The sequence below is a fragment of the Ixodes scapularis genome, unplaced genomic scaffold (assembly GCF_016920785.2).
Source record: "Ixodes scapularis isolate PalLabHiFi unplaced genomic scaffold, ASM1692078v2 PGA_scaffold6__148_contigs__length_123643588, whole genome shotgun sequence".
Taxonomy (NCBI): domain Eukaryota; kingdom Metazoa; phylum Arthropoda; class Arachnida; order Ixodida; family Ixodidae; genus Ixodes; species Ixodes scapularis.
The window spans coordinates 29793050-29820795 of NW_024609881.1; the positions used below are offsets into that span (position 1 = coordinate 29793050).

Consider the following 27746-nt stretch of genomic DNA (forward strand, 5'->3'; position numbering starts at 1 on the left):
GCAAATAAAAACGAGGTAAGCCCCACGATGTCGGGTAATCCCTACCACTAACAACAATATGGTAAAACCAAAAACAAACAACTTACCGCCATCACCAACTCGAAGGGGTACTTGTAAACACGCACTGGCGACTGGTACTTCTGAACCATCTTGGGGCCGATTTGTTGTCGGTGCGGTGGACAAAACGGAAGATTCGAAGGAAGCGGAGGAAGGATCAGCCGACGACGCGTTAATCCAGAGCCTTAATCCGGCATGTGACTTGATTAGATGCACTGGGATCTACACACACACGGAGGCGGGGGGATCATAGCCCTAAAAGGCTGGTAGACCGAAGCCCGAAAACACCGCCGTAGTTCCGCATTGTTTGGGAACGCCGCTCGTAGAGTCGGTGACGGACCACCTCACGACGATATCGTCCAACATTGCGCCCGAGATTTCGATGCGTTTGCTCAGAGGTCCTGTAATACGGAGATCATCCACAACCACCGAGAGCTAACAACCCACACAAGCAGTCATGCACAAGCAAGCAGCACAACGGTAATTAATAAAAAGTCTGCCTTAGCATTCGACGCGTCAGAAGCGGACAGTTGATAAACTAGTTTCTTCAAGAAACTGCTAAGGAATGTACAAAGTAGAAGACACAAGAGAAATAAAACGATACTCTTCAATTTATCTTCTCAAAATATTTCACACAACTGAACGACGCGTATGAGACTAAAATATATTTAAAGAATTGTCCAAAAACGAAACTACATAAAGATCAGTGCACGTGACCGTTAGAGTTATTTAACCCTATGACGTGACCAACTAATTACGAAAATGACAAGCTTTCTGTTACATGTGTTCCACAACTAAACTTTATTACACGCATTATTTTATTTTACAAACCCTACAGACTTACGTAATTTAGTCACGTGAGTCAAACAGAACGCACACAAGGGACGAATATTCGAACACGCATTGTCAAAATGGGAGAGGGCGTTGTCAGTTTTCAAAATGGCGTCAGCTCGCGCCGCAGAAGACTTCTCAAATTTCTCATTAACGTTCTCTGTGTCGTTTTTCTTTCGAAATTAGTCGGCAAACCTCGAAGCTGTTCAACTTGGGAGTGAGCGCAGCTCATTTATATTGAAAACTGCCGTATCTCGATACGACCTAACGCCGAAAAAACCCAAACAAAGCAAAACAAACCAAGGCAACAACATTGTGCGAGTAGTTACACAAGCCTCCGATCTCTCCACCAACCCACACAATCGTGAACGGGGAATCACTCCGGCGCAGAAAGATACAAAGACAAAGGGTGACAACCGCGAGACGCTTCGGTGTCGGTTTTTGTCTAGACATGAGTCAGAAACGCTTCGTGCGGGCCAGAAAAAGAATGTGCTGCACGACAACGGAGCCAGTGTCCAAGCGGGACTGCAGGGCCACCGCTCAAGGTAGGTCAAGCCTCAAGCCTCGTCACCTCTGTAGTTTGCGTACCCTGACATCCGATTCGTGGTTTAAACTCGCAGACGCCGCGCTGCTGCTTACACTACACGTCGAGATCGGCAGGAACCGTCGCTTCCCCGACGTCTGCAACGAGACCAAGTCGGCACTCCAGTTGCTTCGATCCATTTTCCCAACGGACAAATTTTCGCCCGGATTTCCGCCCATCGTGATGAAGCACCAACTCTACGCCATGGTCCAGACCAGATCGGATGTCGAGAAGGCCTTGGTAAGCGTCCAGTCCCCCGCACGTACTACGTATCCCGTAGAAGTGGTCTATCAAACCACTGTTTCACACATCTCACGGGCATCTTCGAGGACGTCCTGTGGACCAAAAGAAGCGGACGGCGAAAAGTCGTTTTATATCCCTCCTCGAGCCTCTCAATAACAATATTTAGACGTCTAGTTGACGGTCAAAGTGCCTAAAAGACATCATCCAGATGTGTCTGGTGGTCTTTTGGACCCCCGTACTTCAGGGGTCTTAAGGACATCTAAGACGTGCTCTAGACGAAAAACCAGCAGACGGATACGAGACATTTTATATCCCTTTGTCCTAGATGTCTAGTAGATGGTCAAGAAGTCTAGAGATGTCCTCCATATGTATGATGGTGCATTAGTTGAGCTGGAAAGTGGCTACAAGACATTGGAAAATGTCTGGAACTATATAATGTCTTGCCAAGTTGTAAATAATCATTTCTAGACATTTAGCCGATGGTCATGACGTACCGAAGACATCTTCCAGATGTATGATAGCGCATTAGTTGAGCTAAAAGACTGCTACAAGACGTTGCAAGTTGCTCAGGTCTATAACATCTTGCCAAGATGACTACAGGACATCATGTACCTCTTGCCAGGACATCTTTTAGACATCTAGTAGATGTCGTTATGAGGATGCTTGCTATGTCAGTGGACATGGAAAGTTGTAGTGAACATCAAAATTACCTCTCCATTTGTATTTTTAGATAAGGCACTGATAACTTGACTGATTGACTGAGAAACTTTGAAAACTGAGATAGCACCAATCCACGACACAACACGATGAAGGTTGCATGCGATTCAGTTGCGACCTGTGAACTTTTACCGATTAGTGTTGCTCTTGTGCTTTTTTACCAATTGGGACATCTTTCACTTGATGGATGGATGGATAATAATGGCTGTATCCTTTATACCGAGTAAGATCCCTCCATACTGAAAGGTAGCGACTTCTCCCCCTCTTTTTTCTCTTTCGCCCTCGCGCGTCGACGGTGGTGCTGCCTGGATCGCTTCAAGCTAGCAGACACTCCCGCTTGAATCCAATGGGGCGGAAAGTTGTTTTCATTAGTTTTCGTGTTTCGCGATTGCATTTCTGTCGCAAGTTCTGACGCAAGCCTAATTGACTACAGAGACTACAGATATCAGCAGAATGACTTGATGGTCTGGAAAACGTGAACTAGGGCAAAAATGGGCACGCGATGCGAGCACGGTCTAGGCTACTCTGCTACCAAAGCGAGGCTTTGTTTCGCTCCTGCACAAGCAAAGCCACCGACTACATGCAGCAGCAAACTCTTGTAAGTTACAGAGTGACTTTGGTACAATTGAAGGCATTGTTTTTCTGTACGTACGCCCCAGACGCAAAGAAGGGAGATCAAACACTAGTTTTTTTTTCATCGCTTCGTAAGAGAGGCAAGACGTGACATGTAAGCACGAAGCGATTGCTGTGTTAGAGCGCAGCTCTTAGGCGCCCGTTTCCGGCTTGAGCGGCGTCCCCCCCCCTAGGTCACGTGACTCCCATCCAGGTCACGTGACCCCTCCCCCCCCCCCCCTCCCCCTGAGATCACGTGACCCCTGTGAGGGGAGGAAGAGAAAGGAGGGGAGCATGAGCAGAGGGGACGGATCCGAATTTTCCTTACTCTGAAAAATGATTTTAAAAGACTCTTATCTCTTGCTCCTCGGCCGGCTTCGAACCGGAGCCCTTTCGTTCAGAAGTAGCAGGCAGGATCACGAGGGAGGAGAAATATACCCTCCACTCAGTACCCTTCCCTCCTCCTCAAGAGCTGCACTCCAATTCGGCGTTACAGGGAGTTGTAAACGGCTTTCATTTTTTTTTTTTTTTCACAACTGAAGCATTCTTTTCAAAGCTACTGTACTTTGTCTCACCTTAACGTAGACCAACCAAAGAGGCTACAAACGTGAGCGGACAGCTTTGACTCGGGCTCCCGCTGCACGAGCGTTCACGCAGTCGAGGCGTGATCAAACGTAAGGAGCCTCTGCTTGTAATGTTTGCATTTAGTTCATGTTAAGCGGAGATTCCTGTTGTCTAGATAATAAAATAAGTTTCCCCTTTTAACGATACCTGTCCTTGGCGTGCGCAGTGTGTCGTAATAGTTGCGCGAAAACGATCCACTAACATTTGATCCCTATTGCTGTAAAGGCACGGCTGGGAGCCTTTACCCTCTACACGGCATAACGAAATCGGAATATCCTGCGTAAAAGAATCTTAGCAGAACGAGCAAAATCCTAAATTATTCACTAAGGCTGGTGCAGCTGGCGAATGGAGCGAAAATGGCGACGTGGGGCCTCGAAAAGCAAAAACAACTGAAACAAAATACGCACGCAGCGAGCTCTGAATGATGGACTACATTCGTTCAATGAGAGGAGCTGTCAGTGTTCTTCAAAAGATGTTGCTGCCTTTTCAGTATGGCTGCAACAGCTTTTTGACTGGTTTTTAACTTGCACCTAACCTGAGCGCACTGAACATAGTAACTTAAAGAAACTTTTCTTCTCTCAAATTTCGCTTTATTATAAAAGTTATAGGCAAATTAGAATGAAAAAAAACAAGCAAAAAATAACCTCCTTCATGACGTCGTAGGTCCTGGCTTGAGTGGCCGTGAACTAGAGGAGGGCTAGTGAGCTCATCGAGCGGTTACGGCTGCCGCACTCCGTGTCGACGGCTCGAGATGGCGCCACTAAAGCACGTGTTGGATAGGCTGTATGAAGTGGGTGGCCAGGACGGCTCGCATTGCATTTGCTGCGTGATTGAAGACTGATTAGGCATAACAATTCATTGGCCACAAACGACAGCAAACACGGGGTAAAGATCAGTTCAGAGCGGGAGCCACTTCGCTCTGCCATACCGCCAAATGGCCAAATCGCCAGCCAAGCCCACGCCGAAAGCCTTCGGAACGCTCGAAACCGGTCGGATCCTTGAGCCGGTTTACGACCTCAGCGCCGCCATGTACATCCGGGAACTTGCTACGCTCGCCGTTCGTCGGAGCCTCATCCCACTAGCCCTTTCTAGTTTGCACCGTTTTTTCCGCCGCTTGGTGGCAGGTTTGTCGAAGGGTCTTTTCTTGTTTCCGTACTTTATAAACTGCATTTGTTTCTTTTCTGATCTAAATTGCTGAACTAAAACTACTTTCATAGATAATTGAAACGGTTCGCGACCTTTATATTTTGTATCTCGACTAAAAATAAAAAGCTTTTAGCGGCTCTGACCGCTAGTAACCCCAGGACCAAAGACGTCGCATATTGCGTGCTTTCAGCAACGTGGGTCGCCTTCGTAAGTGGAGGAGGTTTCCGCGTCTTCCGGTTAAAATATGACACACTGATATTTAGTTACTCTCTCTGTGCCCGCTGGCTTGCCCGAACCCGAAGAGACGTGGAAACCGTAAAAAAGGTAGACGCTTAAATATGATCGCAGGGCCCCCTTTAATACCGAGCGGCAGCTTGCACCACCTAGCCTAGAAACAATAACAAAAACCTAATTTCCCTTTTCAAGCCAATGCGTTACTCTATCACCAGGCCATGAAGATGATCGCCAGGCAGATTTGTGTGAGATTGGGCAAAAGAAAACATCACCCCCGCCTCCTTCCCCTGGCGAGGGAGTCGTCAATTTTCCTCTGGTCAAACCTTGTCGGCGTTAACTAACACCAGACCCATTGGGGTACAGGGGACTTGGGGCCAGTGCCACGCGGGAGGGAGTCCCAATTTGTTAAATTTGCCCTTGGTAATTTCCACTAGCACTCCAACCTCCCCTTCATTGCTTGCTTCTACTCTTCTATAATCCACCCTTCCACCTTATCCAGCGAAACCGGGGGCCACCAGTATGTCTGCCGCCCCTTTGGGAAGGGCAGGACGAAGCTCCTTGGATTTTAGAATGACATACTCAATTGCTTTCGTCTCCTCCTTACATAGTGCACACATTGTATCTGTGTCTTCAAGTCTGGCCCTATACGTTTTTGTCCTTAAGACTCCCGTCCTCGCCTCAAACAGTAGAGCGCTCTGTCTTGAATTATCGAATAAGCCTTCCTTTATTTCTTGCTTTTGTGACCTATAAATCATTAAAGCTCACTTTGACTGCATTTTATCCTCCCGCATCCGTCTCTCTGCCTCCTTAACTGCCTTTTCCATTGAATGTGTTTGCTTCATCCCATTGCCCGTCTGCAGGAGTTTATTATTTATAGATTTTATGCGGCCACCGCATGTCCTCCATGTCTGTTAGTTGTTGGTCAAAATTTATTTTACTCACTGCCTCTCTGCTCTCAAACAATGGCCAGCTCATATCACCCTGCACTCCCTCGTCTGGAGCGTTCCCATATGCCCCTAGAGCTATCCTGCCAATGGACCTTTGTCCTATCTCCAGTCTTGCCTGAACTTCAGAACTCATGCATAAGACTGCCCTGTGTTTCATAATGGCCGAATCCCTTTTCCCTTCACCGGTTATATGTCTCTCACATTCCTCGAGGTATCTCTTTCCTTCGTTGATTCATAATGCGCCATTCCATGGTGCGCCATAACGTTCCCATATGTTAACCTAATTCCAGATTGTGTTATGCTGAATTTAAACCTGAGAGCGTCCCTTTCTGCGCCACAGATTCCAATCAATTTCTGCAACTCTTCTTGGTTATGTGCTATAAGTACAATATCATCTGCGTAAATTAGGCCTGGCAATTTCTGCCTCACTGTTTTCCCTCCCTCCATGTACTACACATTGAAGCCTAGTTTACTTTCCTCTAGTCTTTTCTCCATTTTTCTTAAGTGAATTATGAAAAGTAGGGGTGATCCACAGACCTGTGTTGACAACAGAATAGGGATGTCACTTGCCCCACAGTTGTGTAATCAACGCTTGCTGTTTTGTACAAATTTGCCATTGGCAGTGATGGAGCGGGGGTTACTGTTGTAAAAGCCTAATCAAATGTGCATCTAAATCATTCTCTCAGCTGTGCCCAGAGTTTTTTCTGACTCGCACTGTCATGCACTCCTTGAATGTCTAGGAATGCTATCCATAACAATTTCTTACTCATGCGTAACACTTTTATATATTGAGTGATGATGAATAAGTTGTCATCTTATCTTCTATCTCTTCGGAACTTGTTCTTTAGCTCAACTAAAATAATTTCTGTTCATTCATCCGGTCTGCTAAGGCATGCCCACTGTTGCCAGACAGGTGCTCTAACAAGGCTTTTTTCACCCAGAGTGACCACACCAAAGATGGCGATAAGCATAACCCTTTAAACTTTCGTCCCATTTCTTTAATGAGCATTCCTTGTAAAATCCTTGAGCACATCATTTACACTAACATTTTCAATTTTCTAGACTCAAATTCTTTTTTTAACTCGGCGCAACATGGATTTCGAAGGTTTTATTCATGTGAAACTCAACTCCTAACCTTTACTCATGACCTTCACGTAACACTTGACCGGGGTTCCAGGACTGACTGCATATTTCTTGATTTCTCAAAAGCTTTCGACAAGGTTCCTCACGCGCTGCTTCTTCATAAACTTCGTAAACTTAACATGGATCTTAATATAATTGCTTGAATAGAATCGTTTCTATCAGACCGTTACCAATTTGTTCACGCTAATGGAACTAATTCTTCAACCTCACCTGTCAAGTCCGGTGTTCCTCAAGGTTCCGTAACAGGTCCACTTCTATTTCTTATATATATTAACGATCTTCCCACGCATGTATGCTCTTCTATTAGCCTATTCGCTGATGACTGTAGTTTATAAGGAAATCATTAACGACTCTGACATATCTGCTCTTCAGACCGATATTAACAACGTCACCCGCTGGTGCGATAATTGGCTTATGGAACTTAACACCTTTAAATGTAAATCTATGAGAGTGTCCCGTCAAAAATAACACTTGTCCCTCCTACTGTATTAATAACTCCACCTTGCTTTCTGTGTCAACCTATAAATATCTCGGTGTTCATATAACTAACGATCTCTCCTGGAACATCCATGTCGAATATATCACTAACAACGCTAATCGCTTATTAGGCTATCTCAGAAGAAACTTTTCCCTTGCCCCTGTTTCACTTAAACTTCTCCTATATAAAACTTTAGTGCACTCCAAACTTGAGTATGCAAGCTCTATCTGGAACCCTGGCATATCCCTAGCATCATCCATTGAATCCATTCAAAATCGCTCCGCACGTTTGATACTTTCTAACTATCACCGTACAGCCAGCGTCACCTCCATGAAAGCTTCTCTACATTTGCCCAACCTCTCCTTTCGTAGAAAAATAGCTCGCCTCTGCTTATTTCACAAAATTTATCACTCTAACCCAGCACTTCGAGCCTCATTATTTTCAGAACCATCATACATGTCGCCGCGCACCGATCATCTACTAAAAGTAGGAATCCCCTACTGCATCACTTCCACCTTTTATGCCTCCTTTCTACCTCTGACCTCCGTCGACTGGAACCGCCTTCCTGCATCCGTAGTCTCACTTACTGACGCTGCTGATTTTAAAACCGCCATAACTGATGTTCTTAACAACGTTCCATAGCGATTCTGTACCTTGTGTTTTGTTTATATTTTGCATTTTGTTTTTATTGTTCACCTTATATTGATGTATATAATTCCACTCCTCTCTGTAATGCCTTTGGGCCCTGAGAGTATAATAAATGAAATGAAATGAAAGTGTGTTTAGACATCTGTTAAATGTCTTTGTGTTCAATGGGCTGCGTGAATGGCAAATAAAACGGGCCCTGTCATCGCTACGTCAAAGGTGTCGTCATCGTTCTGTTTATGCCTCGAGGTTAAATTGCTCGTTTTCCTTATCTTTTCTAGGACATGATGATGGAACAAGGAATGGTACGCACATTCTGCCTGGCTCCCCACGAGGCTGAGCTGGCCATTGTCTTCACGGAGGACTACGTGAGCTACGTCAGACAGCGCGTCAGCCACAGCCTTCTCATTGGCAAGTGCACGACTGTCTACAGCAAGGCCATTTTCTTCCTAAGTGGACTCAAAGAGGCTTGTACTAGATAACATAAAGTATAAAACAGAGAGAGGACAAAACACAGACGAGTACATTTCGTCCTCTCTCTGTTTTATACTTTCTGTTATCTAGTACATCGTACCAACACGCTCGTTAGGAATACAAAGAGGCTTGTGTGCAGTGTATCAAAAGCGTAGCCCAACCACTCGAACATGGGTAGCCTTTATTTGGCTTCGTCTATCTTATAGTGGTTCTTCTGCCATGCTAGCAGTTCATCTTCTGCAAGTGTTTCCTCTACTGTGCCAGCTTAGAACCACAGAAGTGACATTTTTCGAGACGAGCAGAAAGTAGGAATATCCCTTTGCATTGTCACAGTTGTTTGCTGGTGTGGGCATAACTCAGCAGAAACAGTGTTAATTTGTGTGCCATTGTGGGAAGCATCGCTGTTATCATTGTGGATTTTCAGTGTTTCTGCTGGTTACATACCTTTATCAACCTTGGCCTACCGGAGACTTTCGTATGTGATGTCTCTCGTTGGCAAATGTGAGTGATCTGTCATATCAGTATTTGAAACAGAAGCTCTCTTGCGAGCATCGTAATACTACAAAGTTGGCTGCGCCTTTGTCCGAGTTTGTTAAGTATGAACTGCATGCAAGCGATTTGGCGAGTGACAAGACAAGAGACGGCGACCCACTTCGCTGTCGCTTGGTCGGGCGTGCGGCGCAACGGGAGCCAGCGACCAAGACGATGGGCGACATTTTACATAAATCCAAAAGCCAAGCAACACGATGTGACAAGCGACAGTGAGAAATCTCTGTCACTCGTTAAGTCGCTTACATGCGGTTCGGCCTAAACTCCGAAGAAAGACCTTGCCAAACATTTCTTACCTTTTTTGCTGGTTTCACTGTTGATGGGCCAGGGAAGCAGGAAACACGATTAACAAAAATTAAAATGTTGCAAAACCATATCCTTCGACGGCACTCACAATTTTCCGCCCGTCCCGTCTCTATCCCTGCGGAGCGCATTGTCTGCTCGCGGTGCCTATCGTGAGACGGTGCCACAAGAATGATCCCTCAGTTAACTCCCTCAGTTAACAGAATTGTCTGCATATCTATACACCATTGACCATGGCGTGGGTGTTGCTCCCAACGTTTACAGGAGAGAAGCTATGCCTCGAAATTTCATAGGGTAAAATGCACCAAGGTGCAACTTCGACAAAAATTCGAGATAGCCGCGTGCAGGTGGATATTTTTCTGGTTGACCTTGTGCAAGCGCTGGTGTTGAAAACACTTTATATTTCATTTGCTTCTAGCTCTCAATATGATGCAAATATGGGGAAACTTTCCTTTAATAGTATGTTACAGTGACCCTGACCCTCCTCCTCTCCCCCAGTGAGTTTTGTCACAAACCTGCAAGTAGTCCCGCGAAGGATTGCAGAATCTCTTTATTTTTTATTTAATGTGAAACATTCTTTGGCAAGGTGTTCAGTGTTTTGTGACGCCCAAAAGTGAAGCCTGGATAAAAGCGCGACTGCGAGGCTTGACACCGATTGGTTGACGACAGGTGGTAGAGGAACGAGTTGCTCGACGCCGATCGGTTAATGGGCAGGTCATGTTACCAGAGGGGTAAAGAGGAGGAGTGGGTTGAAAAATTCTGGGAGATCGCCAGGTTTATCATTTCAGGTGTACACGTGCCACGCATTAATTTATCCGAGGAAGAGGGCTGTGAATGTGGGTGTCTGCCTAAGCAAGCTAGACGTGCTGCTAAACGATGATATAAAAGTTTGTGATGCAAGAACGTTTGACGTATGCAATGGACTTTCCTAGCGATTTGTGATAGTTACGAACAGGATGAGCGCAGTAGCAAAGAGCTCCTTCAGTTGTCCCACCTCAAGTGTGAGGTTCCTACCTTCTACGAAACTTTGGGATCTCGCGAGGCCCGAGCGTGCGCTCGCAACCAAAACACAGCAAAAGGCAACGGGTGCACACCGAAGGCCGGGTATTTGAAAGAAACACGCCTTGCGTTGTCCGTTTGAGTCGTCGTCGCCGTAGGCTCGTTGCCGGCCGAGATCTTTACGAGTGCCAAGTTTTGTTCCCACGTGCCGAACGAATTTTCATTTCGGTGACGTCAAACCATGCTTTGTGAAGAAGGTTTTGTTTATCGAAGATGCATAGTTCTATGGGCAAGAAGTCTGCGTGCCTCCGGAGTGGGACAATTTTTCTAGTATCACACTTGTCGAGACACGGCGCTGTGTGGCGGCACCTCGACTTTGCACCCCGAAGTCACTCTTTCAGGCAGACTTACTTGGACTTTTTTTTTAATTCAAAACTGTGACTTCCTTTTTTTTTTTTTGCAGTCATCGATTATAGAGTTCTTTATACCCGTTTTTACCTCGAGGACTGTAGTAAAAAAGTCCTCGAGGAGTATTTCTAATTTACCCCCTTATGCAAATAAGATATCCAAAGATGAATTTTAGATTAGATGTATGTTATCTTATTGAGACGTGCACGTTCCAAATGCCAAAAGCTTCGCTTTTTCCTCGGACAACCAAATCTCGTAAAAGCTACTTTGCGCCACGTATGGACAATGCGCAAAACTTGCTTTTTTTCGAGGTGAAAACGGGTACAGTAATTTCCAGATCTCGGAGTTCGCCACGAACCGCGAGGTTGAACTACATATATTCGCCATTCCGTAACAGCAAAGTAAATAAGAGTCGCCTAAACCAACATTTTCACGTACCATCAAAAAGTGACATTACAAGAGAAAGCATTGTTTTCTTCGCTTGCTGATACATTGCGCTACACTTGTAAGAAAATGTGCAGCCCTGTTGGGAGCGGCAGGGGAGCAAACCGAAACTGCACAGGGGCGCGCCCGAGTGTACCTGGGCGTGGCACCGAAGGGCTAACTTTCTTTTTTTTCTCGGCTCGTGTCGCTGCAGAAAGCTTCGTCGACAAAGTGGTGACGCCGCTCTGGGACCTGAGCTACAGCCACGCGTTCCTGACCCGGCAGCTGGAGTTTCAAGAGGCAGACATCAGGTGAATCGCAGTTGCGTTGGGTTACAAAACGTCTCGCGCCGGAAAGACCGATTCACACACTTGCGACCGCTTACCGACCGACAAACCGACTGCTGGGTGTGATGTCTTACCCGGAAGTTTCAGCTGTTTCCTACGTGCCGCTCGTGAGAAAACGCGTTTGGCGCTTTTGACTGCTCAGGTAAGGCTTGCGGAACGCGCGCGCGCGGATATGTTGAGATCTCCATATAATAAGCCATGGCTTCCTCTTCGCACGGAACGCTGCAGGAAGGAGGAACTTTGACGCTATTTTGAAAGTGCCGTCGTGGCCACTGGGTGCATCAATCTGAAATATAATTTTTATATTCGTAATCTGGAGGCCAAATGAAGACGATTCAAGTTGTTGTTTTTTCTGAACTACAGAACCGCTTCGGTTTTGCTCTAAGCTCCTCGGTTGGTCTACATTTATCCTCGGTTCGTTGCAGAGGCCTCATAATGCGCAGAATTGAGTTTAATTATTTTTAATTTAACGAGTAAACGTCGCTCGGAAGCAGTGCAGCGGACGACTCAATTTCATGCGTTTACAAATCTTTCAATAAACAATCTGGTCCCGATGTCATTTTCTCGGTTACAACCAAAAAGTGTCCAACGTAGAAATCAACATTCAGTTATATTGCGTTTTGGTTTATACTCTTAACTTGCTGTGGTCGACCGTTCGATATAGGAAACAAGAGGTAGCTTTAAAGGGATACTTCAACAATATTTGAAATATATTCGTCGTGTTCAGAAATAGGCTGAATATGATCCCCAAGATCAGTAAATGGCAATCGCACGTTTGTATTTTGAGCTTGATGGCTGTTTTTATAGTTATAAACGGCCCACTCTGGCAAGCGTTTGCAGAGCAGCCAGCGGAGAGCACATCACATCTGGCGCAATCGTGACATAGTCTGTCTCTTGGTGAGCAAAGCTGTGGCGAGGCTGACGTCGTCAGGATGCCCTAGCCGTTTCAGCCACCGGAGCGATTGAAGCGCACCAGCGATCGGACCACAGCACCTAACTGCAAAGCTGCTTGCGAGTGAATTTTGAGTGACGGGTTAATCTACTATAATCTTGTAGAGGGAGAATGGCGACGTCTGGGACACACAAAGGAGAGTCCCGTTGAGTGGGGAGTTCCTCGCTCCTCCCTTCTCTTGTGCTGGCCGTAGAAGTGTCGGGATGACGTCAGGTTCAAAGCATGTATAGTTCTAGGCGAGACAGTTATCGTCACTACCTGTCAAGTTTCCTAGACGGGTATTACAAACGAGGCTTTAGCGACATCTACCGGGTGCTTTTTACTAATCGTTTATTTAAAATTTCTTTTTGTGTCCTTTGTAACGCGATATTGGTGTGTCCGATGTGAACACGTATAGACCAAAAAATAAGCGCTGAAGTTTCATTGTAGTACTATCCCTTTAAGCATCGGGAGTGGAAACAAAAGTATAAAACATTTTTCGATTGCTGCTGTGGTTTCATTCAGATGACTTAAAATGGGAATTGGTTTTCGCTTACATGTGCCAACTGCTGAAAAAAAAAAAAGTCAATTTATTAATTACACGTTTCTTTTTGCGTACCCCGTTCAACGCAGCGAGCTGGTCCGTGCGGGCCTCTTGACACCCCGCAACGAGCCCAGTCGGTGGTGGATCGGCGTCCCAGGGTCCACAGGGTTTGCCAGGACCCTGATCCGCGGACGGACAGCCCTCCTCCAGATGCTCAGACGGTCCAAACACCACGAGCTTCCGCGCACGGAGGTGATATGTTTGTTTTGTTTGTTCTTTTTGGTAGGTGTGACCACAGTGGGGCTAGAGTGAAGAGGCACACTTCCTAAACGCCCTCATATGGGGAGTAGTTTCTCCCCGGCACCACAGCTCGATGGGGTCGCTGCAACCTCGGCCCTCGCAAAGGCCTTTTGTAGACATTTTTCGTTGCCTTTCGTTTTCAGTCACATGGGTTCCATATCCAGTATGCAAGACGAAAAATAATAAGGCATTTCTAGCTGGAATATACGAGAAAATGTAGGTCAGGCAAAATGAGAATGTGCGACAATCGTGCATTTTTCGTGAACACTTTTCAGCGGCATGGAGAGATCAAAACAGCGTTTTAACGCTTACCAGGAGTGACGACATTCAATCTGGCTGCGATTCTGTGGAAAAGGTGAATACTGAGAGAGTTTGGCCGATTGGGGGAACCTGCTGCCCTCGAGGACAAGCGGACTTTCGACGTCACACAACTCTGTGTATGCTAGTCCGTATTCGCGGTTAGAATTTGTTTTAAGAATGCAATTTCTTGTATGCCAGCATCTTGTTATACCTGCATTTCATTGCCAGGTCTAAGCAACAGTAATTTTTTATCGTCCTCCAAACACAAAATTTACAGATAATTTACAGAGGCGCACGGGTTCGCAGCGCCTCTCCGCTAAATGGCGCCCGTCCCTGCACCGAATATTGGTGGTGGTTAATTTAAACACAAAGTATCAAATATTCACGTTTGACAAAAGAGGAATAAATGAAAGATCGTAAGATTCTGAGATATTGCAGCAAATAAGCAAGTTTGAGCTGTTGATAACATGTACAGTGCCAGAGACGCTGAAATCAGCGAGATACACTTTTGTTACGGCGACGGGTCGCTGTATTTTTGACGTGCCCAATTCAGAGTGGGTCGTAAATTCCGTACCCCAAGATGGTGTTGCCGAGATCTGGTTTGCCAGTTGCCAGACTCCCAGCTGTGGTTGCCGGATCGTTGGCGCTTTCAAAGGATTGCCAAGCCCTCCCAGTATAGAGGGCTCCGATCCCTCCTACAGCGCCTTAACTCCCTCTAAGGAAGCACCTCACCGAGTGGGCCTCTTTGCTCCGCAGTTGAATCAAAGGGATTTCCAGATTACCATATTTACTCGCAGAATGAACACACTTTTTCGCCGAAAAATTGATGCAAAGTTGGGGGGGGGGCATTCATTACGCGAAGTAAAATTCTTGCGTCCGTATTTACTCCCATAATGAACGGACCTTTTATCTAAAAAAAAATCAATGTAACTTCTTATCTCTTTGCCCGCCTTTTGCAAGGCGTTTTGTTCGCCCACGCTGCCCGTGCATTCGCGACCTCGCTGCACCAGGATAAAAAAGTGTGTCCATTTCGCACGCATGGGGAAAAGGGGGGGGGTTCAAAATTTTGACTTCCGAGTTGGGGGTGCGTTTAATTCGCGAGTGAAAAAAAAAAGTCGAAATTTCGGGAGCCGACCTGGGGGGTGCGTTCATTACGCGAGTGCATTCATTGTGCGAGTAAATACGGTAGCTAGACTTAAAGGCCGTGATGCCAGCTGCCTGCAGAGAATTGCGCGAAACACCTCTCCTCTTCTTCTTAAAAAAAAACAAATTTTCTATAAACAAGCTTTCCTTTACGGCGAGCCTAAAATACTTCAGTGGGCATACTTCAGTCGTTTAAGACGAGTACATTGGCAGAGATTTTCAATCTCAGTGATTGGAACGGGTGTCGAGGGTGGCTTAGGCAGTACTAGGAAGGGTAGCATAGAGAGGTATGCAAGAGCAAAGGCCATAAGGAAAGCTACTCATGCCCAGTCGTGGTACGACTTACTTTTTTGGGAAGTCCATAGCTGGAGAGGTTGTATGCCAGTTTATTTTGTGTGGTTGAACGAAATGTACTGAACCAAACATGAACAGACACACATTCTCGGAAGTCTGTTTCACTCCTCTAGAGTTGGAGAAAGGACATTTCACTTCAACACGACAGATATGGTGCCTGTGACCCATCGTGGGAGTGTTTTGTGGCATATACCAGTCACGTAAATAAGACTTCAAAAACTTCGAAATAAAAATTTCCTTTCTGTAAAGTGCGGAAATTCGAGCCTAATTGTATGTAAAGGGGCCGACAGTCATTTCTTCATTACTGTTTTTATATGAATCAGTGCAATCAACTCATCTTTTTTGTAATTTGTCGTTAATGTTGATAACGCATTGGCCGGGCATACCGACTTGCGGGATTAAAAGTGTAAGTCGCCGCAAAGAGTTAAAAAAGTTTGCGCGAGCACCCACGACCACGGCAGGAAAAAGAAGGGGAAATGCGCATGAGCTAGTGCAGGGGTTGTCGAATCGAAACTTGTTTTATCTGTGGCAATCAATCTCTCGATTGATCGCCGGTCTGGACATTGGTAAAGCAAAGCAACGCAGATGCCTACAAACCTTGTAAAGAGTACTGCGCATGCTAAGGAGCGTTTTACACATTGTTGCACATTGAAGGGCAGCTCAGATATTTTTAACATGGTGCTTACACTGGAATCTTACTTAGGGGCAGTGACGGTTCGAGAAATTTGGCAAGCCCAGGGAACCCCTGGATTCTCGGGTGTCCAGTTTGAGAAATCGTGACACGTGTAATAATACTAGTAATCTATAGACAAGGAACCGAATACAATAGACCCTTCTCAAAAGTTCATCAAGCAACTCCGACGGTCGCCACGTTTTGGGCATGATATCCTGCGCGAAGCCTGGTATTGAATTCGAGCTCACTCTGAGCACCGACGGAGCAATCGTGTCGAATACATTTAGACCCAAGTGCGTGTCAAGCAGCGACAAAGTGCCCGCGTCCAATACATGCTTGTAGTGCATGCCCCAAACGTGGCATCCTCGGATGATGCGTGCACCAGTCACTGGGGGGCCCGCACTTTCGGAAAGGGTCTATGCGGAGAGCAAGTCGTATGCTTCTTGCGCAGGAATTGCGGCGACGTCAGAATGATGCTGAGCTCCGATTGGTTTTGATTGAAAGGACAGTGGGTAAACCTTAATGCTAAATGCGTTGATGTCTACCCACTATTTTTTTCAATGGGCCAGTAAGAACTCTGTGTTCGAACATCGTCGCAATCCCTGTGCAAGAAACAGACAAAGTTGCGCTCCGCAATGGTTACATCAGCTTAGCGAGGCGGAACTGTGCTTGGACGTGCGTGTGGTGTCCGACAAGGCGAGCAGTATAGTACCGTGGCACACGGTCCTGCATAAAGCTATTACAATCCCGCGCGACTAAGTACGCATGAGAGAGTTGTGTGGCACTGAAGTGACATGAAAAACATGAATCGCTCATGGTAATGAAGGCGTCGTTCCCTCGGTCCCCGCTCCACCTCTCTTCTCCGACAAAGGTGGAGAGCTCCCGGCTTCCTCGCAGCACCAAACTGGGCACGGCCTACTACGTCTACGACGCCATCGGAAGCGGCCTGGTCGCCTGCGTCAAGACTACCTCCGGGGACATCCTTAGGCTCAGGGAGTGAGACTGTAGTCTTGGGAACGGTCCTCGGAGACTCGTTCGACCCTCGGAAGTGTCTTCGCGTCGGGGTCTGCCTACCAACGGAGACGTCCTCGGGCCAAGACAGTGAGAATTGTCTTCGAAGACTCATTTAACTTTAGGGAGCCGACGTGGAAAGGCTTCTACCCGCTTCTTGAGACACCTCAAGCCGAGGCGACAAGATCAATCGGCAGAACGGTTCTTGAGGACTTGTACAACTCAAGAGCCGATGGGGGAAGGAGTTCTACCTGCTCCTGGAGGTGTCTCGGGCCGAGATGGTGAATGGTTCTTGAAGACTTGTTTAACCTTGGAGAACTGGCATGGAGGGAGTCCTAACCATTTTTGGAGATGGTATTGGGCCTAAACAGCAAGGTTATTCGTCTGGATGGTTTGCAAAGATTTCCTCGACTCGGGAAAGCTTGTGTGCAAGAAGCATTATCACGTGTCCTGAAACGAACCTGGTCGGACAGTGGCCGCTGATCTACGTAATGGTCCTCGGAAGGCTTCCCCAACTTTGGGGGGGGGAGGGGGGGCGGGGGGGCCACGTTGAAGACAGTCTATCCTCTTCTGGACAAACTGGATCTGATACGTGGAATGGTCCCTGTGGAGCTCGGTGAACACGCTCTCTTCGGGACGGTGTACCTGGTCTACACGTTAAGTCTTGAGGATACCTTCATTTCTGGAGGGTCGGAAAGAAGATATTCCACTCCAGGACACCACCTTGCAAGTTCGGGAACAAGCAATGTGCTTGGTAGATCTCCCAAGGCCATGGGCTTACATGGTGCCCCCATGTAAGCTCTGCGGAAGTGTGACAAACCTTGGCTTCTTTACGTGTTTCACGTGAAACTGGGCTGGTTTTGGGTTCTCGGTCCACATCAAAGAGTCAGCAAAGTGCCATCGTGTTGGCTGTATTCCTAGCAAGCGAGTTGAAACGGCAGACGCTCGAGGACTTTGCCTTGAGTAATGTACAACATCTAAGGTTGCACTGAAGCTTGGGAGCGAGCTGCTGTTGCCCTCAAGCTCGAGCAACAAGTTAGGCACTTGCCTAACCCTAGTGAGAAATGATCTAGAGACTGCTTCAAAGTTTTGGGGAGCATGTTGGAGAGAAGATATATATATATTTTGGGGGAGTGACAGAAACATCTCCTGGTCTAGGGAACAACCTTGAGGTGTCTTACTGGAATATAGTAGTATATGTGTGTGTGTGTGTGTGTATGGCATATCCAAGTGGCAGCAGTAATAGCATATTTATGCTCCGATACTCTGTAGAAAGGTGTTTGGGCATTGTTTTTCAGCCCTCAATTATCGGGAAGCACATGTGGGCTTCCTAAACGAGCCACCTACGATTTCTTTAGCCTGGAAGTTATTCTGACGTGCTTTTACGACTTGAAGGGCTTAAATATGCGAGGGTATCTGCAGTGGATTTCACAGAACATAGAAGAACTGGAGCATTTGGAACTGGCTTGGGCTAGCAGTGGATGTCCGAACAGCCCCGTCATTGGCGGGCTTGTTGCGCTGGAGTGAATGCGACGACAAGTAGAGGAGTTATTTTCGCACAAAATAGGTATGTAAAGCTACTAGACTGCTTTCAGGCATGAAAGATACTAAATTGACCACAAGGCATTGGGGAGATGCAGTAATGTCCATGGCTTTAGGAAGCGTTTGCAGGATTGGGACGACCTAACTCGCGCGAGAAGCTACAAAAAGATTGTTTTTTTGTGTGTGCAGTGTGTATAGCAGACCCTAGTTAGCCTTTGTGTAATATAAAAAAAAAAAAAGAAACCATGGTTACCTCCACCTAGCGAACTTTGCTGAGTCACTCTACGCAAGCTTCGACTGGGAGACGAGACTGATCGGTACGGCGAGTCTCCGTAGGTTATTTTTGTTGTTGTTGTTTTGTTTCTTCGCATATTATTTGGACAAAACGCTCGTCGGAATACCGCGCATGCTTATCCCCCGGCGTGGTACGTCGAATTTCGTGGCATGCCGCTACGGCCCCTGAACAGAACTGCTGTAAATATGATGTGACAAAGCTGTAAATAAACTCTATACTGATAACACACCTTGGCTGCCCACTCATTTTCGCTCCCGCAGGTCTTGGCGTAAACAGGCGGCTTAGTGATACACATTTGTGTCGCCGTTACTGCGTGGCGCACGACGAAGGATTGCATTGGTGTGCGTTCCGTACTGACCAAACCTTCGCTCCGTAGCGGAGATGCAACCGTCACGTTTCAACCAAGGGCTGCCCAGCTTAAAGGGGCACTGACACCCCAAAGGTCGTATTTATTTTCATTGTCTAAAACGATGCAAGTTGCAGTCATAGACACGCAAAAAAAACCGCATCGCGCAAAAAAATTTTCCCGCGCGCGCACGCACCTTTTTATTTTTGGCGTTTGATTTTCCCGCCTCTCGCCTCCTCGCTTCTTTTGATCGGTGACGTCAAGAATCACGAAATTTAGAAGCTTTGTAGGCGACATCTCTATAACATTTAATTACGGCAATCCTAAAACATGTTTTTTAACGCAATTACGAACGCACTACGGCCCTTCTTTTTGAAATACCAAAAATCGGGAGTTCGTTGTGGTGCCGTCTCCTGGATTTGTATCCTCCAACGGAAAACAGGCGACACCGCTCAAAACCGGTCCGCCGCAACGCCGGCGCCCGCTCCTTTTCTCCTCGCTTTGGGTCGCCATGGCAACAGCAGGGAGTGGTGAAAGGAAGTGGACTCTCAGGACTCCGCAATTTTTGACGTCAAGGCACCGGCGCCGATCGCGCGGGAACTTCGAATTCGGCATTTGGAAATTGTTTTTTTACTTCACAAATACTGAATTCCCAAATTTCAAATTTTGAGGGTAATGTCCCGGCATCGTTTTCAATCGTTTCGGATAATAAAAAAAAAAAATATGATTTTGATGTGTCAGTGCCCCTTTAAGGCTGGTTTGCGCACTTGCATCTCCTTGCAGCCAGGTGCAGTACGACTAAGGACGTCTCGAACCTGCCGAGGTTCGAGTGGGATTGAGCTCAACTTCCTCAAACCTCTAACGTGAAATTCAACTAAAGTTAGACTTTTGCTCGCATGCGAAAAAATTTGAAACCAAGTTGACACCACCTGGCAGACGACAAGTGCAATATTTGTTGGACGTATTGCATCGTTGGTTTACATTACTAATGAAAGTCAGTAATGATTTTATAGACTAAATCAATTTTTACATTTTCTTTTTGTTTCTCAAGATTCTAAATCTCTTTGTAGAAGCCGGGCAACGTAGTTTAAACGTTGAACTTTGTCAAACTTTTGCGACGTCTTACGGCAAGAGACTACGCCGGTGCCATTTGTGAGGTGTCACTAGAATTGCATTTCACCGGAGCGAATGTTTTGTTTTAATATTTGCAAGATCAAATGTTTGTACCATCTATGAGATTATGACATTGTAGAGTTTTTTGAACCAACAATAATTAACTAATGTGCAAAAAAAAATGTATGGAAATCGCTAGTGCTTTATGGCTGCCCGTCGTAAAAGATCGCAAGATGTAATGCAATGGGTCCTAGGCGGTCTGAGGCAACGAGCCTTTAGACAATCTGTCAAATAACATGACAGTGCAATAGCATGTTTGAGTGACATGCAATGCGACACGTGGCAGAGGAATTGCGAATGTGCAGAGGACTTTTTCATCCTTGCACCTGTTCTCTTGGGATGCATGGCAGCATTTTTCCTAAAAGGCCTCCGCGCCTACTAAAGGGTGTCCCAAGCAGAGCTTCTGCCGGAACACGGGCCGGAAAACATTGTGCTCGCACATAGAGAGCTCGAACTTTCATCAACCGTGCACTGAGCAGGTCTGTTTTATTGCGTGAAATTTCGAGGCTCGGTTCTCTTTCCATAGAAAGGTTGGAGCAAAAAGCCTGCCAAAGTAGAGGTTGGACGCATTCGCAGACGACCAAGTGAGCGACACTATTAACTGGAGACTTCATCTCCCGACAGGCGCGGCGGGCAGACGACAGAGTGCGTCATCTGCTTGCTGCGCCTACCTCGAGATGGCACCTCGTGTAAACGGCGTCGCTAACTTGGTCGTCTGCAACATGCCCAGCGTTGACGTTGGCAAGATTTCTGCCGCAGTCTTTTTACGAGAAGAGAACCGTGCCTCGAAATTGTGCGCGGTAAGACTGACCTGCACGGTGCACGTTCGGTGAAAGTTTGAGCTTTCTATAGGCAAGCGCCGGTTTTGCCGGCTCGTTTTACGGCAAAAAGTCTGCTCGGAACACCCATAGATTACTCTACGGTACTCGTGTGCAGTTCCTACTCTAGTTTGCAGCCCATTTGTCCAGCAGGAGAGCGGTGAGGGGGAAAGGAATGTTAGTGCACTGCTTACCACTCTGCACGACGCTCCTGGTTGCACGAGCTATGACGTCCAACCAACGGCTGCTCTTCGTTGCCAATACTCTCTCATGGCCTTGCTACGGTGCGACCGACGCCAGCACGAGCAAGCAAGGTTCGTGCAGAGTTCCTGCATAAAGCTGTCGCCTCGTAAATGACTTCATGAACGAGCTACAATCGCAAATCTTCAGTGTTGGGCTTTTAATGATAGGAGTGGTTGAACTGTACTTTTAATAAGGTTTTAAATTAGGGAGGGGGGGGAGCCTTATCAAACTGACAGTTGCCAACTTAAGTTATACGAAGACTGTGAGTGTTCCAGGGCAGAGCCATATATTGAAGAGTTAGGCCGATTTATGATCTCGCCACCATAACGTCCCCCTCTTGAGCGAGTCAATCAGCCCGCGACATGGAGTGAGAGGCGCGAGCGCATGCGCGTGAACTCTAGGCTGCTCCCAGCTGTGCGGGAAGGACCACCATTTTCGTTCGTTCGCCCGGTGGAATGCATGGGATCAACATTTGAATTTTGCTCCTTTCCTTTTATTTCGCTTGCTCTGGCAAGAAAATGACAGTGTTATTCCTGGGTGGGTTAAAAAGCTAACGAATGAAGTTTTCTCAACGTTTGACTGCAAACTTTTATTCGGGCGAGAAAGAAGTCCACCCGTAGCAGATGACGCAAAGCCTCAACAGTGCTCTGTGCCGGGGTTGTGCTGCGTCAGAATGGCGGTCATTCCATCTTTGCTCTTTCCTTCCTCTCTCGCTCCTTCGGCGCTCTTGCCCCTTTTTCACTTTTCCCCTCTCCAGCGCCTTCGTCGCCATGCCCACTGGCCAGACTCTCCCGATATACGGCTGTGTTCAGGGGCTCTTTGATAGATGTCTCCAGTGTGTTCCCTCAGTTCTCTCATAGCAGGCAGTCTCAAACGATAACAACTCGGTCAGTTGCAGACAAATGCAAACGTGTGAACCTGCCTTAAGGGCTATCCAAGGAGGACGCAGCAAATGGCGTGCTCGGCGAAAAAAAGGCGTACGCCTCCCGAAAAACGTGGACGTTGCGACGCACGCATACGTTTTCAGTGACGACATCAATTGTGCAAGCAACACGGCTTTCCTCCTCATCTCCTCCCCTTTCTTGCTTTCGGGATGTTGGGGACCGACAACAATGGCGGAGGCCTCGTCGACGAACAGCAGACCTTGCGAGTGGCCGTCCGGACTCACGTGTGATGAGCCCGTTCAAAGTCCTTCAGGACGGAAGTGGGAGGGTAGATTTTCCCTTCCGCAAAAAGACGTCCCAAAGTGGATCGGAATTGGAGGAAAACCTTCACTTTCGGTGCACCAAATGCCGTGACTGTAGAAAACATGTCCCCCCTTGCAAAGGGGGGACAGCGTGCGAAGAAAGACAAGGCGCAGGGTCTAAAAGCAGACTATTTTACTCCATTTTTCTTCCCCCCTTGAACAAGGAACAGTTTATTGCTGCAGGGCAGGTTTGTCGGGGGGGGGGGGGGAGGAAGGGGGGGAGCGGTTACACCCGTAAATCGGGGCTTACCACCATTGCACAGCGGTTACTGTCAACCGCATCAAACGACCTGTGCAGTCCAAAGACTGATTTTCATGCTTTCCCTACTCCAAAAACAAGTAAGGAAAAAATTTTCTCCGGTGCAGGAAGGAGGGGGGGGGGGGGTCACTGCAGCTTTTACAAAACCATACTCCAGTTTTCCAGTTTTCGCTTGACTACAAACTCTCTAGTCACTCTGTCACACAACTGGTCAGACTCGTCGACAGTCGAGATCTTACATATTGGCAAACACCAGAGCCACCGAATAAGCTTCAAAGTGACAACACTTTGGCCATCTTGTCGCCGGAAATCATTGTTGCCAGTTATCCTAAGCTTCGTCTGAGATCGCAAAAACCGCTTTTCCGCCCTTCGTAAATGTTAAAACGGTCTGCGACAGCAGAACGACATTGCCTGAGCTTCCCCGACACCATGTATGGAGCTTGGGACGTCGCATTTTCAAGTCGTAATTATTGCCGCTTCGGCCCGCTCTGCAGTGGGCAGCAAAATGGCACCGCCCACAAAACAACTGAGTGGAACGGAGTGTCGACACTCTAAGCGTGACTTACTTAGTGACTAGCGAAGACACGAAGCTCGCTTGAATTTTTCTATGACGAACGCAAGAGGTGCCTTTGCAAGGCTGGCCCTGTCTGTGGGTATAGAAGATGCACATCCAAATTTTAAAGAAAATCATTACACGCGAAATTTTTTTCGCAGGTTTTGGAGAAAAACCTTACGTGCAGCATTTTCCTTGCATGCAGATTTTGGAGAAAAACCTTATGTGCAGCATTTCCCTCACTTGGCTTTATCATACCAAGGTGATGGCAACAGGTTGATTCTGGTGACATTTGATTATCCTTCACATTACCGCAAGCTTTTCAACGAAAAGTGAGATCAAATTAGCTGTATATTGCTTCCAGCTGTTATTCCCTTAGAGTGAAGAGAAAATGTTATGCATCACTAGCCGTCTGCTAGCGGACGACAACACAGCTGTGGTGTTGTCTGCTGTAGTTACCAGACGACAGCAAAGCTGTGTTCTTCACACCGAGAAGGTATGGTTGGTTTTGAAAACGATGGACAAGAATGTAGAGTTGGCATATGAATCATTGATTTTAAAATGTTTAAAAAGTTACAGGCATGACAGAGCGCGAGGAAAACTGTCCCCGACGTTTCTGCATTCGCAGCCTGTGGGGAAAAAAAAATATGGTTGCCATAGAATCTAGTGTTGTCATTGCCTCGGGTAATGACTAGAGGGGTTGTAACCAGAAAAATACCTAGGGCACTAGAACCCGAGATGATCTGGGGTGAAGGCTGAATCCAATCCATTCCAGATGTGCAGGGAGTGAAGGGCTCAATGAGGACTTCAATCCACCTAGAGCTGAATTTTGGAACTGGTCCAAGCTGGATTCAGTTGGATTCATCTGGATTAACACTAATTTCCGGCTGCAATCGGTTCCATAATCCAACTTCAGCTCGACTGATTTTTGCCTGTGTGGCTACAAACGTGAATTGGACTGGACTGGCAGACATACAGGAAGTGGAGACGGAAAGGAGGGGGAGGGGGGGGGGGGAGGACACCCGTGCCACAAGAAAGAACACTGTAGATGACTAGAACTTTGATTGGTATACTTTTTGCCTTTGTTCCCAGAGACACAGCACAACTGTGCTCATGATGAACATCAAAAATTGTTTACGTGTGCAGCTTTCCGAAAGCGAAAACTTCTAAATCGTCCAACACACGAGCACGAGCGTTGGTTCCGGTCGCCTGCACGATCTGGTCTCGAGTTTGGTTCGGATGTTCAAGCACTAAACGACATGAAAAAATACAAGCTGAGAAGGATTACGAATCATACAACTCCAATCTGTAGAAGGGCATAAGTGGAGAAGCTGGTAGTGAAATGTGCCGAGCCGTAAAAGCCCATGCCTGCACTTGTGCTCAGCGACAACTATTAGAGTGCTGTGTAGCTTCCGCACAGCTCCGACTACTTGCGCAAGCGCGTGGCTTTATTTAGCACCCCCTTCGCACCAGAGGACGTGCAAATGAGGCGCAAGACAAAAGCTACATGCTCTCTTAGTCGTGTGGGGCTACAGCACTGTGAAAGCTAAGCTAGCCTCAACAATGTAGCACAAAATAGTTGAAACCAAGTAGAGAAAGGTTGAAATTTCTGGCAAACATAGATTTTGGTGATGGATTCTACTTCAAGAAACTAAAGTTTTTCACAAGTTACGTTCGTGCGAAAATTTAGAACATCACTGTGACGACGGACTTGGACATAGGCCAAATCACTCGAGAGTCTGGCCTCTCGCGCCGTCTCCCGAAAAATGCAGCGAGCAGACAATGGCATTGCCTGCTTTCGACCAAGTGCTTGCCATGCCCGTCGAAAGATGGTACCACAAGCGCGACTCTCGGGCGTACCTTCAGTAAAGCTTTGAGCCCCTTAAGTGCAGGCACTGATTTTTCTGGCTCGTCTAACTGCCAGCTCTTCCGTTTCTGCCACTTTGTATGGAATTTTCTGCATGAACTTTCCAAGCTCGGTACTAAAATGCCTTACTAAAAAGAACTAGTACAGCAACAATGTTGCAAACCTGGAATATAAACAGAGGGTCTCCGGTTGTGCGCAATTTTCCGAGACGCTCATAAGTGGAGCTGTGTCAGCCGCAGCTGCATCAACAACTGCATCGAGCGCAGCTGTATCAGCTGCAGTATCTGTTAGCGTTCCATAACAATTCAGGCTGATGAAAGACCCTGCTTCTCGTAATGTACACAAACGCAAACACGTCGTCACTCGCACGAACGACAAAGAGAATGGTACAAACTCAAAAGCCGACGTAAATTGTGCAACGCGAAGGTGTCTCGACACACACGCTCAGTGAAAACGAAAACTCGTCCGAGATGCTGAGTATGCGCGACGCAACATGTCCCAACAAGACTAGAGGGTGAGAGAGATATGTTCGTACAAACACGGGTTTGATGCGACGCACGTCGGCGCGATAAGAGTACAACTTCGTCTGTCGGACAAGATATGGTCGTGGTGCTCATGAAAGACACCGTAGTCGCCGACAGCCCAAGAACTTCAGGGCGTGGCTTGCGACGTTCGCGCCTCTCACTTCGCCGCTCGTTCTTCGGCATCGGCCAGTGCAGCCATCTCGCCGGCTGCGGGGCGACTGCGGTACGCCCAGAACTGTGTGCCCTGCATTTCTTGGGCCATCGGCGACTAGACGGTTGTTGCATGCGACCTCTGCCAAACAAAGGAGACAATTCCTAGCCCAGAGTGTCGGCAGGAAGACGTGATATGTAAATGCCAACAAGCACGCCTTTAGTTGGACGATGCCGAGCTAGTGCCGGGCGAGTTATTTCAGCCGCTTTATAGAGTAATAGTACAGTCGTTTTGTGCCGGTTCCGCCACATCTGCTCGTTGCACAAAATTTATGTCGAGTCGGTAGTTTAAGGGGGGTATACGAGCTCTCAACTGCAATAGACCGATCTCACTAAGCGTTCAGCGCATGCGTGACGCCGCCATAACTTTAGTTCACAGGAGGCGGGCTGTAGTGCACGAGGGGGCTTGTGCCGTCTGGTGCTCCTCATGCGCAGAGCTCCAGCGAGGCTGTTGCATGTGCAGAAAGACTAAAGTTCCCTAGATGCATTGCGGCAGCGGTGGCGTAGTCAAACTGGCTGGTGAGATCGGTCTATTTTCTCTTAAAAGTCAACATACAGAATCGTCTTCTGCCCGAACGGAAACAAGGAATTGAGGAAGGGTTTCCTCCTCTCTGGCTGCTTGTCGGCTTTTAAGGGGAGGGAGGAGGTTGGGAAGAACCAGCTGAACATACAATTACAGGAACATCCATACAGATTAGTGGAAAAAGAGAAATGCGCAAACAACCGCTGGGTTATCAACTGTTTTAATGATAAACTTCTTAACTAGTTTTGTCTTTCTGTTTCTTCTGCTTTATTTGTTTCTGTAACACAAACTGTGTGCCCCCCCCTCGTATTTCTAATTATTAAAAGGGCTGTAGCCTCGCAGGAATATTTTCTCTCTGTTGTATAGCAAAATTGATGGGGAACTAATGCAATTTTCTTCTCTCCTGTGGCCAGGGCCCCATGCGAGCTCGTTTCTGTGGCGTCCCAAGACTCTGCATTGCACGTGCATTGACAACAATGGGTGGCTAGGTGTCCTGTTGTCGAGCTTTTAAGATTATTTGCATGTTCCCGTGTTCTTTCGTTGATGCACCGTCCCGTTTCTCCAATGTAGCGACGGCCGCATGTTAAGGGAATGTTGCAGATCACTTCCACATCAGACGGGGCGTATTTCGTCCTATGATTTGTGCCACATACATTTTTCACGTTGCCTCGTGCCTGGTTCGCCCTGCGGCACATAGAATAGGCTATATTCGGTGCCGAGCACACCACTTGTACATCTTATTGGCTTGCAATCTTTTTTAATTTGTGGGTGATACCATGAATACAATGGACTACTGCAAAAGGTTTTCGTGTTTTTTTCTGTGCTGCGGGGTCATGACCGACATTTGTCTTTTTGACTTGACAACGACAGGACACTTAGCCGCCCACTGTCGTGAACGCACGTGCAAGGCCAAGCTCAATCAAGTCACCCTCTAGGACACCACAGAAACAAGCTCGCGCAAGAGATGTTGGAGGCCCTGACCACAGAGGAGAAGAAAGAAAATTGCATTAGTCCCCCATCAGTTTTGCTTTACGACAGAAAGAAAATATTCCTGCAAGGCTACAGCCCTTTTAATAATTATAAATACGAGAAGGAGGCAAAGTTGTAAAACAAAAACAAGGAAAAAAA

At 47.1% G+C, this 27746-nt stretch overlaps 1 protein-coding gene across 2 annotated transcripts; it reads left to right on the top strand.

Moving 5' to 3' along the window:
* Window positions 1–991: 991 nt before the first annotated feature.
* LOC120837780 (serine/threonine-protein kinase 19) lies at window positions 992–27588 on the top strand. 2 transcript variants are annotated; one of them, XM_042294417.1, is made up of 6 exons: window positions 992–1433; window positions 1509–1711; window positions 8542–8671; window positions 11631–11727; window positions 13328–13490; window positions 27489–27588. In XM_042294417.1, exons 1-6 carry the CDS (start codon window positions 1340–1342, stop codon window positions 27495–27497), a joined length of 696 nt encoding a protein of 231 aa, XP_042150351.1. In that variant the 5' UTR covers window positions 992–1339; the 3' UTR covers window positions 27498–27588. The 2 variants fall into 2 exon arrangements, with proteins under 2 accessions (XP_042150351.1, XP_040063299.1); XM_040207365.1 differs by lacking the exon at window positions 27489–27588 and adding an exon at window positions 16880–17548.
* The last annotated feature ends 158 nt before the right edge of the window (window positions 27589–27746 follow it).

Bases quoted from the DNA above. Each gene is read 5' to 3' on its own strand.
- LOC120837780 (XM_040207365.1), top strand. From the start codon at position 1,340: ATGAGTCAGAAACGCTTCGTGCGGGCCAGAAAAAGAATGTGCTGCACG. The intron at 11,728-13,327 runs GTGAATCGCAGT...CGTTCAACGCAG, and splicing joins TTTCAAGAGGCAGACATCAG to CGAGCTGGTCCGTGCGGGCC. The intron at 13,491-16,879 runs GTGATATGTTTG...TCTCCGACAAAG, and splicing joins ACGAGCTTCCGCGCACGGAG to GTGGAGAGCTCCCGGCTTCC.